Consider the following 16,926-nt stretch of genomic DNA (forward strand, 5'->3'; position numbering starts at 1 on the left):
CTCAATCTCACAAAGATCTGCTGCCTCTTGAGTGCTGGAATTAAAGGTGAGCCTGGCCATGCCTGGCAGCACTTTATCCTTTTAGCTGATGCGGGAACAGCCATTTACTTGTGGAAGAGGCAAGTGCCCACTGGATTGGTCCATGCCCCATCACGCTTCTCAGCTTCTGTAGCAAAGCCAAATGAGACGATTGGTCCAGTGTCATCATCAGTGTCTCCATAGGAAACAATCTCAATCTCCCAGTAAAAAGATGGGGCCTGAAGAGACAGCAGCACAAGGTGACAGTCAGAGGAGGCAACTGGCCAGGCCTACCACCTGCCACTTCTTTCTGGTCTGAGGTATAGGAACAGGCAACTTGCCATGAGCCTTCTCACCTGAACTGGCAGGGGGGAGGTGGCATAGATGAAAGTGCCTCGGGGAAGACCTCCTCCAGCGCTGGGGTCGGCCAGGAAGGTGACAGAGGTGAGGCGAGAGGAGAACATGCAGGCACGGACTGGAGGGAACACTCGAGAAGGGCTCCAGGTGACCTCTTTTGGCTGCGATGGGGGAAGGAAGGAGGAGTTCACTCCACAAAGCAGATAAATCTCATTATGCTCTCACAGGAGAAAATAATTTTTATCTGATATGATTAAAATACTGGCTCTCTTTTTCTCTCTTTTTCATTTCTGGTTTTAGTGCTGGGAACTGGACCCCAAAGTCTCACACCTGTTAGGCAAGGCCTCCCATCAACTACACAGTCCCTGCCCACTTCTATATTTACATGACTCAAAAGTTTATTGTGGGCTACAGAGAGGGCTCAGAGGCCTGCAGAGGGCCTGAATTTATTCCCAGTACCCAGTTCCAGGGTGTCTGATGCCCTCTTCTGGTTTCAGATGCAGCTGCATATAGTACACACACAGGCAGTCAGAACACATCACACACACACACACACACACACACACACACACACACACAATTTTTAAAAAGATTTCTTTATTTATTATATATATTCTGCCTCCATGAATGCCTGCATACCAGAAAAGGGCATCAGATCACATTATAGACGGTTGTGAGCCACCATGTGTGTTCTGGGAATTGAACTCAGGACCCCTGGAAGAACAGACAGTGCTCTTAACCACTAAGCCATCTCCCAGCCCACAAAATCAAATCTTTAAAAGGGAAAGCTTTACAAGTTTGTTTTTGGTTTTTCAAGATACAGTTCTCTGTGTAGCCCTGGCTGTCCTAGCACTCCCTCTGTAGACCAGGCTAGCCCTGAATCACAGAGATCTGCCTGCCTTGGCCTCTCAAGTGCTGGGATTAAAGGTGTGCGCCACCACCACCACCCAGCATGAAAGTTTAATCATTTGGTTTTGTTTTATAAAGTCTGTCTTATTTTGTTTTCAAGATGATCACGTTCCCTATGCCCAGTCCTGCTGCAGTTACTCCCTGAGCCCCAACTGCTCATCTTCCTGCTTGGCTCTCTATTTCTCCTAGGTCTTGGCTTCCCCTTTAAATGACATTCTCCTGTCATCATGCTCATCCTCCCACAGGCCCATGTTCACATAGGACAATCTCAGTTCAGGGTTTATAGAGAAGCTGCGTTCCGAGGTCACTGCTCAGCCAGGCAGCAGGGTCTTCCTCAGGTTGGCTGCCTCATGCTTCCAACACTCAAGCCTGCAGCGTCAGGCTTCCCGAGGAGACAGCTCTCTCCAGCCACCAATTCCAACACATGCTACACACACAACTGCAGCCACTGAAGGTCCTGGCTGCAAGGGCATAGTCAGCACAGCATGGAGTGGACACTGTGGTAGAGGCACAGCATAGAAAGGGGCTCACCCTCTGCTGAGAACGAAAAGCTGGATGTGAACACACGAACATGGCGGATAGCAGAAAGCACACCTGAGTGTGTTCACCATGGTAACCGAAGATGGTGAGGTATCAAATGATGTTTATACATGCTTTTATTTATATGCACCACTATTTACATGGCTCTCATAATTGCAGGACTCTAGTTGAAAGTCTGTGGCTTCAGGCATGTTTGTGGAGTTGTGCAGCCATGAGCACATTCTGGTCTAAAGCAATTGATTTCTCACACTCACTGGAAGTCAAACCCTAGTCTCACACTCACTGCTCTCCGCCCCAGCCCCTGCTGCTTCATCCATGGGTTTGCTGACTGCATAAATGCAATCAGGAAATGTGTGGTACTGTGTGGGCAGCCTTTTTAGGTCATGTCATGGCCCACTGCTTGGATATTATCGTATTTTGCCAATCCATTCGACATTTGATGGACATTGAGGCTGTTTTCACTTCTGACCATTGTGAATAAAGCTGCCACAAAGATAAATGTAGCAAATTTTCAGGTTGGCTATTTCTGTGTGTTAGTTACTCTCAGTCATGCTTGAAGTATCAGAGTTTAACACTTACACAGAACATAACATTTTTAGTTTTGTGTGGCTTTTAAAATTTTTTTTATTTTTTATTTTGTTTATCGAGATAGGGTTTCTCTGTGTCACCTTGGCTGTCCTGGACTCGCTTTGTAGACCAGGCTGGCCTCAAACTCACAGTGATCCACCTGCCTCTTGCCTTCCGAGTGCTGGGATTAGAGGCGTGCGCCACCACGCCCGGCTAGTTTTGTGTGGTTTTGCATATGTGCATGTAGAATCACTGGGTCTCCCTCAATCACAGCCACTTCGTTTTTTCAGACAGAGTCTTCCATTGATTCGGCCAGACTGGCTGGCCAGTGAACCCTAGGTACTTCTGTCTCTACTACCCCAACACGGGGACTATAGGTGCATGTCCGCAGGCCTGGCTTTTACATGGGTGCTGGGAAGTTTTCAAGTTTTCAAATGTTCATGGCTAGAACTTTACCATCTCTCTGGTTCCCTAACTTTTAAAAAAGCGGGGTGTTTTTGGTTGTTGTTTTTTTCCCCTGAGATAGGCTCTCTCTGTGTAGCCTTGGCTATCCTGGACTCACTTTGTAGACCAGGCTGGCCTTGAACTCACAGTGATCCACCTGCCTCTGCCTCTCCAGTGCTGGGATTAAAGGTGTGCACCACTGTCTAGTGACCTGGAACCCCACCGTGGCTATTGTTTTCCCAATTGACCCTCCAAGGGAGAAGGAGACCGCCCTTTGCATGTGACTGGGAAGGTGGGAAGAAGAAAAACAACAGATTGAGGCCAGGGGAGAGCTCGTAAAAAAGAACAACCAGGCCAGACCAGCAGCGAAACAGAGAAACACCTAAGGACCCGTCCCATAGAACAGATACCAAAAGATTCACTCTTTTGTCCCTTTAACCTTTTTTTCCTTCTTGTGTATGCTAGTTGGGTTATATAATTAAGTTTAATTGTTAAAAAACAGAGCCAACACACCACCATGCCTGGCTGGGTTGTTTTTTTTTTTAATGTTATTAAGACGTCAAAGAAATTAATAAATTCTGTTGCACCGTATAATGTCAGCTCATTATTCTTTGGCATCCAAAGGTGACAGTGTAGCTGTCAAAGGACTACACAGGCTCATTCTAGGCAAGCACCCTACCTTGAGCTTTATTCTCAGCTCTCTCTATGCCACACCCACTGCATGCCCTTTAGTGGCAGCCACAGCCTGCAGGGAGGCACTGAGCCTTCTCACCTGTCTCCGGTCAGCCTGCAGTGGAGGTGGCGGGGGCCGAGCACAGTCCCGGTACAGCATCCTGAGCCTCTCACATTGCACTTCTACAACTGCCAGCCGCTCTCCTGTGGAGGGATACAGCAAATCATCCAACAGCTCCCAGGAATGGCACCAAGCCAATGACATCACCTACAGTGACCATTGACTTCCTTACAAAAGATGAAAGGCCCTGAGCCTCTGTCTCCTCAGCTCAGCAGCTGGGCTGGGTGGGTGCAGGTGGGCTTTGGAGCCGCGTATCTTGGACTTGGTGTTCCCTGTGGCTTCCAACCCTAACCCCAGAGCAGTGAGGGTACCTAGGCCTGCAGGGCTTTTGAAGAAGAGATGGTGTAACTCAAAAAAAGCTCTTACATAAGACAAACTGTCAGCAAATGACACTTGTGACCCTTACTGTCTGAAAAATGGAGCTCTACCCTCTTGATTTTATTTTACTCTTTTAAACAGGGCCTTTGAGTTAAGGCTGGCCTAAAACTCAGGCTCTATCTGGCTTCAGAGTTCTGATCCTCTTGCCCCAACCTCCAAAGCTATAGGATTGTAGGCATGCCCCCACTCATGCCAGGCGAAGGCCATTACACTTAAAATCTAAATTGATTGTATATATTAATGTTGACTGGGCATGTGGTACCTGCCTTTAATGCCAGCCTCCAGGCAGATGGATCTGAGTTTGAGGCTATCCTAGTCTACATCAATAGTTCCCAGCCTGCTACAGCTCCGTAAGACTCAAAACAAAAACAAAAACAAAAAAAGCAAGCAAGCAAACAAATAAAAACCCACCCAACCAAACAACCTAAGAACAACAAAGAACAAAAACCAACAAACAAAAACCTTGTACTTTGTTGTTGTTTTTTTTTTACTTTGTTTGTTTTGGTTTTTTGACATAGGGTTTTTCTGTGTAATCTTGGCTGTCCTAGACTCACTTTGTAGACCAGGCTGGCCTCAAACTCACAGTGATCCACCTGTCTCTGCCTCGTGAGTGTTGGGATTAAAGGCAAGCACCACCACACCCAGATATTTAATTTTTTAAAATTTATTATTATATATAAAGTGTTCTGTCTGCACGCCAGAAGAGGGCACCAGATCTCATTGTAGATGGTTGTAAGCTACCATGTATTGCTGGGACTCGAACTCAGGAACTTTGGAAGAGCAGTCAGTGCTCTTAACATCTGAGCCATCTCTCCAGCCCCTTCTTTTGTTTTGTTTTTGAGACAGGGTTTCTCTGGGTAGCCTTGGCTGTCTTGGACTCAATCTGTAAACCAGGCTGGCCTGGAACTCACAAAGATCCGCCTGTCTCTACCTCCCAAGTGCTGGGATTAAAGGTGTGCACCACCCTCACGCCCCTAACCCCAGCTCCCTGTAATCTTAAATCCAGGATGTCAATACAAACTGTGCATTTAGAGTTTGTTCACAACCCACAGTCAGAATGCACAGCAATCAGTGAGTTCATGTGAACACAGAAAAGAAAAACTCAGGCATGGCCTGGTGCTGGCTGAAGAAGAGTACTGCTTTCCTAGAAAGCTGAGGCCAAAAGCCTGTGTACAGCAAAAAAATGTGAGGAGAGCTGTCTCTGGAGCTCAGTGTATGCTGACTGGACACAGCATATTCCATGCGGCACTGCGCACTCACCAGCGCTACACTCCTGGGCCACGAGGTTCAGAACTTCCACAGCTGCTGGACACTGCTGGATGAATTCTTCACAAAACAGGCTGTCTTCTAAAAGCTGCGCCATGACCAGGCATGCTCTTAATGTTAAAAGATTCACATTTCAAAATCATCAATGTTCATTCTTTAAGACATCAACTGTGAAAATATTTCAGTTTTTCATTTGTACTTCTTATTTATCCACGGCAGACCAGCTTAGAAATATACAGTTGGCTCTCCATATCCATGGGGGTCTGGATCTATGGATTTGACCATCCAAACTGAAAATATTTGAAAAAAGCTTCCCCTGTATTGACATTCTCTTCTGGTCACTGTCCCCGAACAACACTGCTAGCACAGTGATCCTTTCACAGTACTGGCCCTGCACAGGGAAGCTAAGAAGTCCAGAGACATGTTCTGTTGTGCAGGACCTGTGGGCTCCACATGTGTGGTATTTGAGGATGCTCTGTAAGGCTCCCCCCACCCCCATGGACTGCTGTGATGCAGTTTCCACTAGAAGGAGACACAAAGTGCTGTGTGACCAGTAGTCAAAGTCCGCCTCACTGTGCCTTGTGAGCAATGACAGAGCTCCAGAAGAAAGAAGGAATCCAGAGGCGGCAAATCTGCCTCCTAATTTTGCTCAGGTAAGTTTCTGAGCAGCCTACAGTGAGGAGAGCCGTGTTACTGTTGTTTAGTGGAGAGTAAACATTTGTAGGGAGACAGCTCCTCTCGGACACAGTGCTGAGAGCACTCCCTTGTCTTCCTGTCACCAGGTTGGAAAGTGATGGACCTGAGTCATTTAATTAAGTGGCCATGTGACTCCTGCAGTAAGGCAGGTTCATTAGCAGAGCAGCACATGTGAGCCCACCCTGCATGGCACACAGTAGCAGCTGGCTCTCTCAGGAACAGTCACTAGGGATGCAAACAGAGCTGAAGGAACTGCGAACACAGGCTGTGATAATGGTGCCTGTTACTTAACTGACATGAGTTTCGGGCTACGGACCCTGAAGGCCAGGCCAACTTACCTTGTTCTGATTTCAGCCAGGAGCCGGACAACTGCCATGACAGGTGCTGAGCCGTCTCCTGTTGCAGGAAGGGAGGTGTGGATAGAGAGGCTTCCTTCCTGAGGGAGCAGCATGGACTGGACTGCCTGGACTACTTTCTCAGTAATGGACAGCTTATGAAGAGGCAGCGCCTGTGGCAGAGTGAGGGCCAGAGCAAAAAGGACAGGAAACAAAGGCATCATCAATATGTGGCTATCAAAATCACCACAGAAAATCAGAAACCAGGTCAAAGCAACCAAAAATAACATACACTATGGACTATCCACAGCTAACATCTAGATGAAAACTCTCCCACCAATGTTACTGTGACATCATTACAGCTGGGACCACAGGTTAGAGTGAAGCCCCTTACTTCCCTACAGCGCTTGCCCACCCCACAGCAACAGTCAGCATCTACACAGGTGCCTGACAAAGCAGGCGAACATCACCTTACCTCTGACCTTGGAACACAAAGTCTAGACAAGGGAATAGTCAGCGTGTCTGTTGCTTGTGACGTCCTTCGGCAGTCCACAGGAGGGAATCTGACTGTAGCTATCCCTTCCTGCTCATTGATAGAAGCCACAACTCCGATGCTGCCCGATATTCCTCTACCTAAAACCTGGGGACGGAGATTGTTAGCACCACTTGCCAGGGTCAAGTGGAATCAACTATCTAAAAGGACAAGAGGAGGGCTTTGGAGCTGCCACATCAGAGCTATAGTCATCACTGATTCTGATGTGGGGCCAAGCCCAGGACATGAGCAGGCCCACAACCTCACAGTATTATGAGCCATGCCATCATCTCAAACCTTCAGCATTAATGACACCACAGGACACAAGTGCCACAGCTAACACCATCTAATGCTGCCTGAGCATTTGAGGAATGCACAGAAAGATGCCGATGAAAACTCGGCAGTTTCTCAGATGTGCTCCGTAGCTTGAAGGAGTAAGGCTAGCTGTCCTTCTGGGTCAATGATAGCATTCTAAGTAAGGGCTGGTTCATGGGGAGAAGGTAGCAATGCCTGGGGAAAGCTGGGTGGGTTACCTGGACCTCGGAGCCTATCTTGATTGTCTCTTTAAAGCCTCCAAGTGCACAGAGTGCGGCAACAGCCTGGCGTGCGATCCTCTGAAGTTTGGCAAGTTTCCTGCCACTGCTGCTCCCATTTTCCAGGATGCTTTCTGCATATTTCCCCAGCTGTGGAATGTACATCAGTGCTCGAGACAGAACCTGTGTGTAAAGAGGAGGAGGATGACAGGGGCTGGAGAGACAGCTTAGTGCTTAAGAGCGCTTGCTGTTCTTGCAGAGGACCTGGGTTTGGTTCCCAGCGCCTACATGGTGGTTCACAACCATCTGTAACTCCAGTCCAGATACATGTGGTACACATACATATATAAATGTAGGCAAAGCACACACACACAAGATAAAATACATCTAAAAAAAAAAAAAAGAAAGAAAAAGGAGGGCAGGCATTGGAAGTTAAAGCATTGGTTATTCCCTAGTCATCCAAAGAATAATGGAATGATTAACAGTGCCCTGGGGCCCAGCTATCACAAGAACTCTGGATATACAGATAAAAACTAGGGCTGGAGAGATGGCTCAGAGGTTAAGAGCACTGGCTGCTCTTCCAAAGGTCCTGAGTTCAATTCCCACCGACCACATGGTGGCTCACAACCATCTACAATGAGGTCTGGTGCCCTCTTCTGGCCTGCAGGTGTACATGCAGGCAGAGCACTGTATACATAATAATAAATAAATAAATCTTTTTTAAAAAAGCTACCAGGTGTGGCTAGTGATGTACCCATAGGTACCCTTGTATGATCAGACAGAACTAGGACTATATATCCTCATAATATGGGAGAATGTAGCACTCTATTGCAAACCCACTAAAATCAAGCAGTCATTCGTCTGAGGGAGAGCCATTCCTATGGTCTGCATCTCGGGCTTAAGCACTAGGGCCTGAAGAGTGGCAGTGGGAAGGGGAATTATTATAGACCTGTGGTTCAGGCAACTAGACTGCTGTGATGGAGCAGTGCAAGACAGCACTCAGCAGTGCATCCACACAGAGGCTGCCCTACGACTGCAAGAACACTGAACATGGCCAATAAACCAAGAGTACACGATGCCATAAGGCCAGTATCATTCTGACGCAAACAAAAAGAAGTGAGGACTGCCGCTGTCTCTCTGACGTATGTCCTGACTTCTGAAGAGTCAGGTCCAGCAGGGGCAGGAGAGGCTGCAGGAGTGCAGGTGCGGCCGACTCACTTGGGAATGCTGTCTCCTGGGTGACCTTCGCTACGTGTGGCTGTAATGCTGCTTCACTCCTGCTCCCTTGGCTAAGGCAGCAGCCCCGTGCTCACCTTTTCTGCCGTTGTGGTCCATATTTGAGCAGCATTAGATTCAGGTGCCATTAGGAGGCTGTGAAGCAAGGCGATCACTTCTGCAGCCATGCTATTTGCCACATGCCCGCTGATGAAGGGACGCACAGGGTCAGTCCTGCAAGTGTGAACATGGAGACCTTTCAATGCTTAGTGATGTTTAAAAGTACAGAAAAAAAAAAAGGCTGGCAGTGGTGGCACAAGCATTTAAGCCCAGCACTGGGAAGGTAGAGGCAGGCGGATCTCTGTGAGTTTGAGGCCAGCCTGGTCTATAAAGTGAGACTAGGACAGCCAAGGCTACAAAGAGAAACCCTGTCTCAGGAAAAAAAAAAAAGTACAGAAAAGCGAGTTAATGTAGGATGGAAAGATTTCTTGTTTACTCATGAGAAGGGCTCACACAGGACAGACAGATTTGTTGACTGATAAATGAGAAGCAAAATTGACACTAGAAAGAACCACTTCATGACTTTTTTGCTTGTTTGTTTTGTTTTTGTGTGGTATGTGAGGAATCCTCTGTGCTATTCTCTAAGTCTCTTTCGTCTCCCAAGGGTCCACAGTGACTGAAAGTGTGGTCCCAGGTGGTGCTAATGGGAGGCAGGATAATGTACGGGAGGTTGGGACGATTGTAGGTCACTGGGGACTTGGCTTTGCAAGAGCTATTTACAGCCAGGGCAGTATAAAAGCCTGAGTTCAGCACCTCCAACTATCCCTTTGCTCCTAAACGGAGATGTAAGCACTTGCCCAGACACATGATCTGTCATGTTGTGACCAAGAACTGGGCAGAACCAGTACCATACCCCAAAGCCTCCTAACTTAGGAATGCTCTGCAGCAAGGGACACAAGTTTCTTACCTCGGGGATCAAAGAAAGTCACAGCTACTCCCCACCTACAGGTGTACACAACAGCATGAAAAGCTCCTGCCAGGCGACACTCCCCCAGGAAGAAAATGGGGAAGGAAGCACTACTTGCAGGGCAGCTCCCTAACAGCAGCCTCAGCACTGCCTCTGTGCTCTCCTGAGCCATCGCAGGCAGTGCTCTGGGAGCAGCGTCTATAACACCGAGGAGAGCGTGCCCGCCTCCCCCTCATCTGCAGCAGGTGGAGGGAGGGCACATGATTCAAATCCTACTTGTTAACCTTCTGCAGTGCACCTGGAGGAGCTTGAGCAGGTGGGCCCTCCCTGAGGGGCTTACCTGGCCAGTTCAGAGTTCCTTTCTCGGCAGATGGAGGTTTGGGCAGTTTTCTTCTTGTCCCCTGTGGACAGTCCGCTCACAGTCTCTGGGTTGATGGATTCTACCGGTGGCCCAACACTGACAATAAGGCCCGACTGTGCCCACTTGGTTGCTTTCCGGAGGGCAGCTGAGGCCTCCTCGGTGATCACTTCACAGCAGCCACCCTGGGGTGTGGGTTGAAGACACCTGCATTGCTCATTTCATCCTTCCCAGCTCGCTCTCTCTTAGGTTCCTTCCCTATCACTAAAGTGCTAAATACCACAAACACCAGAAAACACATACACAAATCCCCATAACTCTGGGTCCTCTAGAGTTTGCCTTTGGAAATGGCGACTTTGGGGATTAAAGCATACAGTCTGCTTGAATAGTTTTGGCTTTTGCTTCTAGATGCCCGGCACTTCATTATTCAAGGGTGCTAATGTCTTTAGCCATGGCTTACTTATAGATACATAGATTCTATTCTGCTTGGTTTTCAAGGAAAACTGAAGAACATGCTATGGCCTCGCTATGTAGCCCTGGCTAGCCTAGACCTCAGCTCTGCCTGCACCTGCCTCCTGAGTGCTGGGTTAGAAGGTGTACGTCCCACTGTGTGTTTTACCCTTGATCTTGAGATGCCTATTCATCCACACCTGACGCTAACGAAGATTCCTATCTGGCATGTTAAAAAAAAATTGTTCATCACTGTTGCTTTTATTCCTTTAATGAGTTGTGAATATAAGTGGACTTTAGCTATAGTGATGGCAACCCTTTAACTACTGGTCCTCCTGCCTCCTCCACTTCTAGAGCACCACACCCAGTTTACAGAGTGCTGTGGATGAAACCCAGGGCTTAGTGCATGCTAGGCAAGCACTGGCACAGTGGAGCCACATCCTCATCCCTAGTAATTCTTGACTATTATTCTCTGAGCAGCCTTTCACTTCTTCAGTTTCATTTTAAAACTACAGACCTTTCTTAAAAGGGCTAAGAAAATTTTGTAGGCAAAAAAAAAAAAAAAATCTCTTACTAGGAATGTCACACATTTGGTACAGTGCTTACCAGACATGCATGGGGTCTGGGTTCAGCCCCCAGCACCGCATAAGCCACAAGAGTGGTACACATCTGTAACCCTGGCCCTGTGGAATTGGGGGCAGCAGGGTCAGAATTTGAAAATCAATCTTGTAAGTTTGAGTGGACATCTCATTTACGTTATTTATGTTGCTCAGGCTAGCCTCAAATTGAGCTTCAGCTGGGACTATAGGCCATGCTACCACAACCAGATGAATTAATTCTTAAAAGAATAATTTCTTTAAAAAACAAACAAACAAACAAACAAACAAAGGAAACCAGACTTGGTGGCGCACGCCTTTAATCCCGGCACTCGGGAGGCAGAGGCAGACCAATCTCTTTGAGTTCAAGGCCAGCTTGGTCTACAAAGTTAAGTCCAGGACAGCCAAGGCTACACAGAGAAACCTTGTCTCAAAAAACCAGAATAGAAAACAAAAAAACAAAAACCAAACCAAACCAAACAAACAAACAACCCCCCCCCCCTGCCCCCAGCTTCTTCTGGAAGTCCACAGTGTGGCAAATGCTCTCCCGTCAGTTTTCTCCATGTTGTTACCTTGGTCATGTCTCGATCCATCTTCACAACTTTTTCCATGTTGGCCCCAGTACCAAGTCGAAAGGGCCGTCCTTCTGAGCTACTGTAAGACAGAAGGCAGAGAGGCTGAGCCACTTTAATGTGAGAAGAGGCATGAGTCACACCCAGTAACCAAGTCATGTGCATGTCCTGTTTAGTGCTAAAACTGGCTTGTGTGTGTGTCTGTGTCTATGTGTGCATGTGTGTGTGTGTGTGTCTATGTGTATGCGTGCACCACAGGATGGGTATAGATATCAAAGGACAACTCATATGATTCTGTTCTCTTCTTCCATCAAGTAGATCTGGAGACAAAGCTCAGGTCATTAGGTTTAGCGGCAATGCATTTTTTCTTTTCTTTTCTTTTTTTCAGCTGAACCATCTTACTGGATATAAAATTAGCTTTTAAAATCCATAGACTTTTCCTTAATAAAAAACCTTTTTCATAATTATAGATATTTTTAGGACCAACATGTTTTTTGTTTTTCGAGACAGGGTTTCTCTGTGTAGCCCTGGCTGTCCTGGACTTGCTTTGTAGACCAGGCTGGCCTCAAACTGACAGAGATCCCCCTGCCTCTGCCTCCTGAGTGCTGGGATTAAAGGCGTGCACCACCACGCATGGCCATTTTTTTTTTAATGATATTGATTTATTTATGTGAATTGGTGTCTTGCCTGTATACATGTCTGGGCAAAGGTGCTGGGTTCCCTGAAACTGGAGTTACGGACCATTGTGAGTTGCCATCTGGGTGCAGAGCCATCTCTCCAGGCCCACAAAGTCTGTTTTTAAGAATTCTATTATTAAAACTGGGCATGGTGACTTTAATCCCAGCACTGGAGAGGCTGAGGCAGGTGGATCTCTGTGAATTTGAGGCCAGCCTGGTCTACAAAGTGAGTCCCGGTCAGCCAGGGCTGTTACATAGAGAGACCCTGCCTTGAAAAACAAAAACAAAAAACAAAACAAAACAAAACAAAACAAAAAAAGAATTCTGATATTAGCACTCAGGAGGCAGAGGCAGGTGGATCTCTGAGTTGGAGGCCAGTCTGGTCTACAGAGCAAGTTCTAGGACAGCCAGGGCCACACAGACAAACCCTGTCTTAAAAAAAAAAGTTTATATGAAAATTAAGCATAAACAAAAGTATAGGACAATGACATTTTTGGACAGTCCTTCACCTGAGCACTTACTACGGCCATGCTCAGATGGGGCCACCTGCTTCCATACACCATCCTGACCAACAAGGGACCCACCCATGTGTATGACTTCCCAGATGACTCAGATAAAGAGATGTTGGTCTAAGTGACCCTGGGCTATAGAGCAGGCCTCCCCACTGCCTTGTAAGGAAAACAATGACATGCTTTTGTTTCCTGGTTGAATCATTGTATTATTTATACTTTAGTCAGTTAACGGTTTAAAAATTCTTATTTTCTACCTTGGCAGAATTTGCAGATGGCTGAAGAAGCACTGACTGTCCTTCTCACAGCCACAGTCACTGCAGACCCCACAGGACACAGGAGTGACTGAGCGTGCTTGAGCTCCCTGCTGGCTTACACAGGAAGTTCTGAGTGCCCACTCACACTAGGGTTCTAGAGGCCTAGGCCTGCAGTCAGGGGTGTCAGACACCGGTGTGTGCCCCTACTTGGGTTGTCAAGATGGCTCAGGCAGCACCATAGCACAGGGTTAGCAGTGCCTGTGACATGGGTGGTCTCTGGTGGCATGTAGCTATCAGAGTCATTGCAGTCACCTCAGCAACGGCTGGAGGACTTCATGTGAGGATTGGTCTTCCCGCTTGTGGATAAATATGGAGAGCTTGCCGTCCACTGCTTCACTCTCTTCTCCAGGATCTTTATCTCCTTTTAAGGAGTTCTTAGGACTGGTTTTTGTCAACGTGGTGTCCGGTTCAGAAGCAGTTGGAGAAAGAACCGTCTGACATCCTTAAAGCAAAAACCAAGGCCCATTCAGAAACACTGCATCCCTGTTTGTGTGGCTCCCCCATACATGAAACCCCTTTCACCCTCCCTCTCCTGTCTCTCTCCTTTATCACAGAATGCACAGGCGCATCTGGGGGCCTGGCCACAAGCAGGAACTGATCTCCAGACACCTTCCCTGTGTCCAGGCACTCCTCACCTGGTACCACATAGTCGGCCAGCTTGGCTAAAAGCAGGGAGGCGATCTTGGAGGCAGGGTCACTCGGGTCCTCCTGCTCACTGTTCAAGGAGGGCACGGAGTAGCTCCAGGGTGGTAGCTCCACATTCCCACAGTCCTCTACGCTCATCAGTGGCAGAGCTGCCCGGCACAGCTGAAGAATGATCAACACCAGCTTTGGGGATGGACGCTGGTCCAGCAGTAGGGAGAGGAGCTTGGACACACAGGCTGGCTGGCTCAAGATGGCTTTCCCTATGTGGCTCCTGCAAGAGGCGGATGAAAAGGGCTCAGTGCTGAGGTCACCCACAGACATCGGAAGCAAGTGTTCCCTAGGTAAAGCTGGCTGGACAAACCAGCGAGCTCAGACCTCAGGAGGAAGATACAGACTTGACACTGTGCACATGGAATAATGGTCTGGAGCAAACATTCAATGAGTGCTCGTAAAACTGAGCAATACCACCTGGAAGGAGTCATTTCTTCATCCTTTCCGATCTCTGGTGCCTCAAGCTCAAGTGTTCAAGACATTTGAGGGAGCACCAAGACTAGAAGCTGAAACTAAAAGCTTTGCAATTCTGCTCTTGTGCCTTCAGAACATGTGTGCCCAGAGCAAAGCTGTTACATGGTGTTACAGCCCTCAACACGGGTGACCTGCCACAGCCAAACCTACTGAGCCAGCATAAGCCAAAGAATACATTGTCATGTACATGACACGGGAACGTGGGGTAATTAAGCCCACAGAGAATCCCTCCTGTTTAAAGATGCAGCCCAAAAGAACAAAGTAATTACAGGCTCCGACTGATTCTGTGAGTGTGTGGTGCTGAGAATGGAAGCTGGCTGGGGTCCTGTGCGCAACAGACAGCATTCCACCCGCCAGCCTGACTGATCCTCTACATCACTCTGACTTGGCTGACATTTGTGTTTGGATGCAGGTGCACATGCCTGTAAGGCCAGTGGCTTGTGCTATAAAGTCACAAAGCAAACAACAGCTCATTGTTCCTCTAGATAGCCTTACATTTTGAGACTAAATATTCTGTTTCAATGACTTTACTCACTACCATTTTCTTGAAGCACCAGTGTGTCAAGAAGGTCTGGGAACTCAAATGTTCCAAAAACCAACAGAAGCAAAACTAATTTCAACCACTGACGGGAAAACAGGGCCGGCCATACCTGGAGAGGTCATTGAGAAGACTCAGGACATCCTGCAGGGCGTCGTTCCCAGCAGCCTGGTTGCCGCAGCACTCTGTGGCTCGAGCAAGGTGGTTGGTGAGGAGACTGGACACCTGTCGGGCCAGCCCTGAGTGCACAGCCTCTGTGGAGCCACCTTCAGAGTTGAAGAGAGGAAGGAATAGTGAGGAGCACTCTTGGGCTCCCTGATGGGGAGTCCTCCATCTTGGTCTCCTTGCATTAAAGCATCCTTTGGCCTCATTTTATCTTTTTTCCCCCTCCGAGTAGCCCTGGCTCTCCTGGACTCGCTTTGTAGACCAGGCTGGCCTGGAACTCACTGAGTTCTTCCTGCCTCTGCCTCCCTAGTGCTGTGATCAGCATGTGCCACCACGCCCAGCTGGACACATTTTTATCTTGTTCAGTGCTCCCCTAACCCGTCAGAGCCTCATTGGAGAGCATCTACACATCAGCATACAGTGCTGAGGGGAGGCCTTCTCATGAGAATGAGATACAGTTAGTTCCTATTTATAGACTGAGTGACACCAACTTCCAAGTTCACTCTAGTTTCACTTCCTAAGTATCCTTCGTGAAGGCCACAGCAGACTTGGGTCCCCATGCATACACAGAACCTGGGTCCACACATACACACTGTCTTTTCAGCTTTCAGTCCTCTTGCTCACATCCCCTCCCCTCAAAAGCTGTGCTTGATCTCCAGCTCAGCTAGTCTGATCCATAGGACCCAATGTGCCCTGGCTCCTGCCACACTGTCATTATCTGTACTTTATTATTTCAAATGTGTATGTGTGTACGCTTGAATGTATGCACAAGTGTGTGCAGATACCAAACAGGCCAGAAGAAGCCATCAGGTCCCCTGAAGTTGGAGCTACAGGGATTGTGGGTGCTGGGAACTGCACTCTGTCCTCTGAAGAACAGCAAGCACTTTTAACTGCTGAACCACTTTCCAGCCTCCAGACCACAGTTCTTAAAGGACAATGGCTTAGCTCCTCTGCTGTCTACTGTATAATATAACAGGCTTTTAGGACATTAGAATACTAAGCGAGGGTTCGCAAATTGGCTCAGTAGGGAAACATGCTTATTGGCAAGCCCAACAACCTGAGTACACTGCCTGGGACACACAGGATGAAAGGAAATAACTCCCACAAGTTGTATTCTGGCCTCCATGTATGTACACAAATGAATAAAAACTACACGTATGACCAGGTCAGGTGGCACACGCCTTTAATACCAGCACTCGGGGAGGCAAGAGGCAGGTGGATCTCTGTGAATTTGAGGCCAGCCTGGTCTACAAAGTGAGCACAGGACAGCCAAGGCTACACAAGAGAAACCCTGTCTCGAAAAACAAAACAAACAAAAAACTCCAAAAATCCTACACATACATGTGCACACACATAAATATATGTAATAAAAATTAGGGCATGGTGGCATACATATTTAATCCCAGCACTCAAAGGGCAGAAGCAGGTGGATCTCTGTGAATTCAAGGATAGTTTGGTCGACATAATGAATTCTAGGGTGGCCTGGGCTATAAGGAAATGCTGACTAAAGAAACAAAAACAAAAGCCAAAAACCAAACAGAAAAGTATAAACACAGATTTTGTACACTGAGGAAACGTGTTTTTTAGTTAACATTAAAAAAATTAAATGTAGCTAAGTGGTGGCTACATGCATCTTTAATTCCAACACTTGGGAGGCAAAGACAGATGGATCTCTGAGTTTGAGGCCAAGCTAGTCTCCAGAGTGAGTTCTAGGACAAGCAGAGCTACACAGAGAAACCCAGTCTCAAAAAAACAAACAAATAAGGCCCGGAACATTGGCGCATGCCTCTAATCCCAGCACTCGGGAGGCAGAGGCAGGCAGATCGCTGTGAGTTCGAGGCCAGCCTGGTCTACAAAGTGAGTCCAGGACAGGCAAGGCTACACACAGAGACCCGTGTCTTGAAAAGCAAAAACAAAAAACAAAACCAACCCCCCCCCAAACCATCAACCAAACAATAAAAACCCAAAAAACCAAAATACATAAAAAACACACAAGCAATTTGAAAATTAAATATATGAGTGTT

General features: G+C 47.6%; 1 protein-coding gene across 8 annotated transcripts in view; it reads right to left on the bottom strand.

Annotated features, from left to right (window-relative positions):
- The window catches only part of HECTD4 (HECT domain E3 ubiquitin protein ligase 4), a 162,058-nt gene that overhangs the window by 43,960 nt on the left and 101,172 nt on the right, over positions 1-16,926 (bottom strand). For all 8 annotated transcript variants that reach the window (XM_084762073.1, XM_084762068.1, XM_084762072.1 and 5 more), the window contains exons 35-47: positions 14,850-15,003; positions 13,665-13,945; positions 13,282-13,471; positions 11,527-11,608; positions 9,891-10,093; positions 8,682-8,817; positions 7,369-7,551; positions 6,779-6,943; positions 6,307-6,476; positions 5,267-5,382; positions 3,608-3,711; positions 375-536; positions 109-257 (exon numbers count right to left, since the gene is read on the bottom strand). In XM_084762073.1, coding sequence (XP_084618199.1) covers positions 109-257; positions 375-536; positions 3,608-3,711; positions 5,267-5,382; positions 6,307-6,476; positions 6,779-6,943; positions 7,369-7,551; positions 8,682-8,817; positions 9,891-10,093; positions 11,527-11,608; positions 13,282-13,471; positions 13,665-13,945; positions 14,850-15,003 — 2,095 coding nt within the window. The remainder of the gene's footprint in view (positions 1-108; positions 258-374; positions 537-3,607; positions 3,712-5,266; positions 5,383-6,306; positions 6,477-6,778; positions 6,944-7,368; positions 7,552-8,681; positions 8,818-9,890; positions 10,094-11,526; positions 11,609-13,281; positions 13,472-13,664; positions 13,946-14,849; positions 15,004-16,926) is intronic.

The sequence above is a fragment of the Acomys minous genome, assembly GCF_964271855.1.
Source record: "Acomys minous genome assembly, chromosome: 16".
Taxonomy (NCBI): domain Eukaryota; kingdom Metazoa; phylum Chordata; class Mammalia; order Rodentia; family Muridae; genus Acomys; species Acomys minous.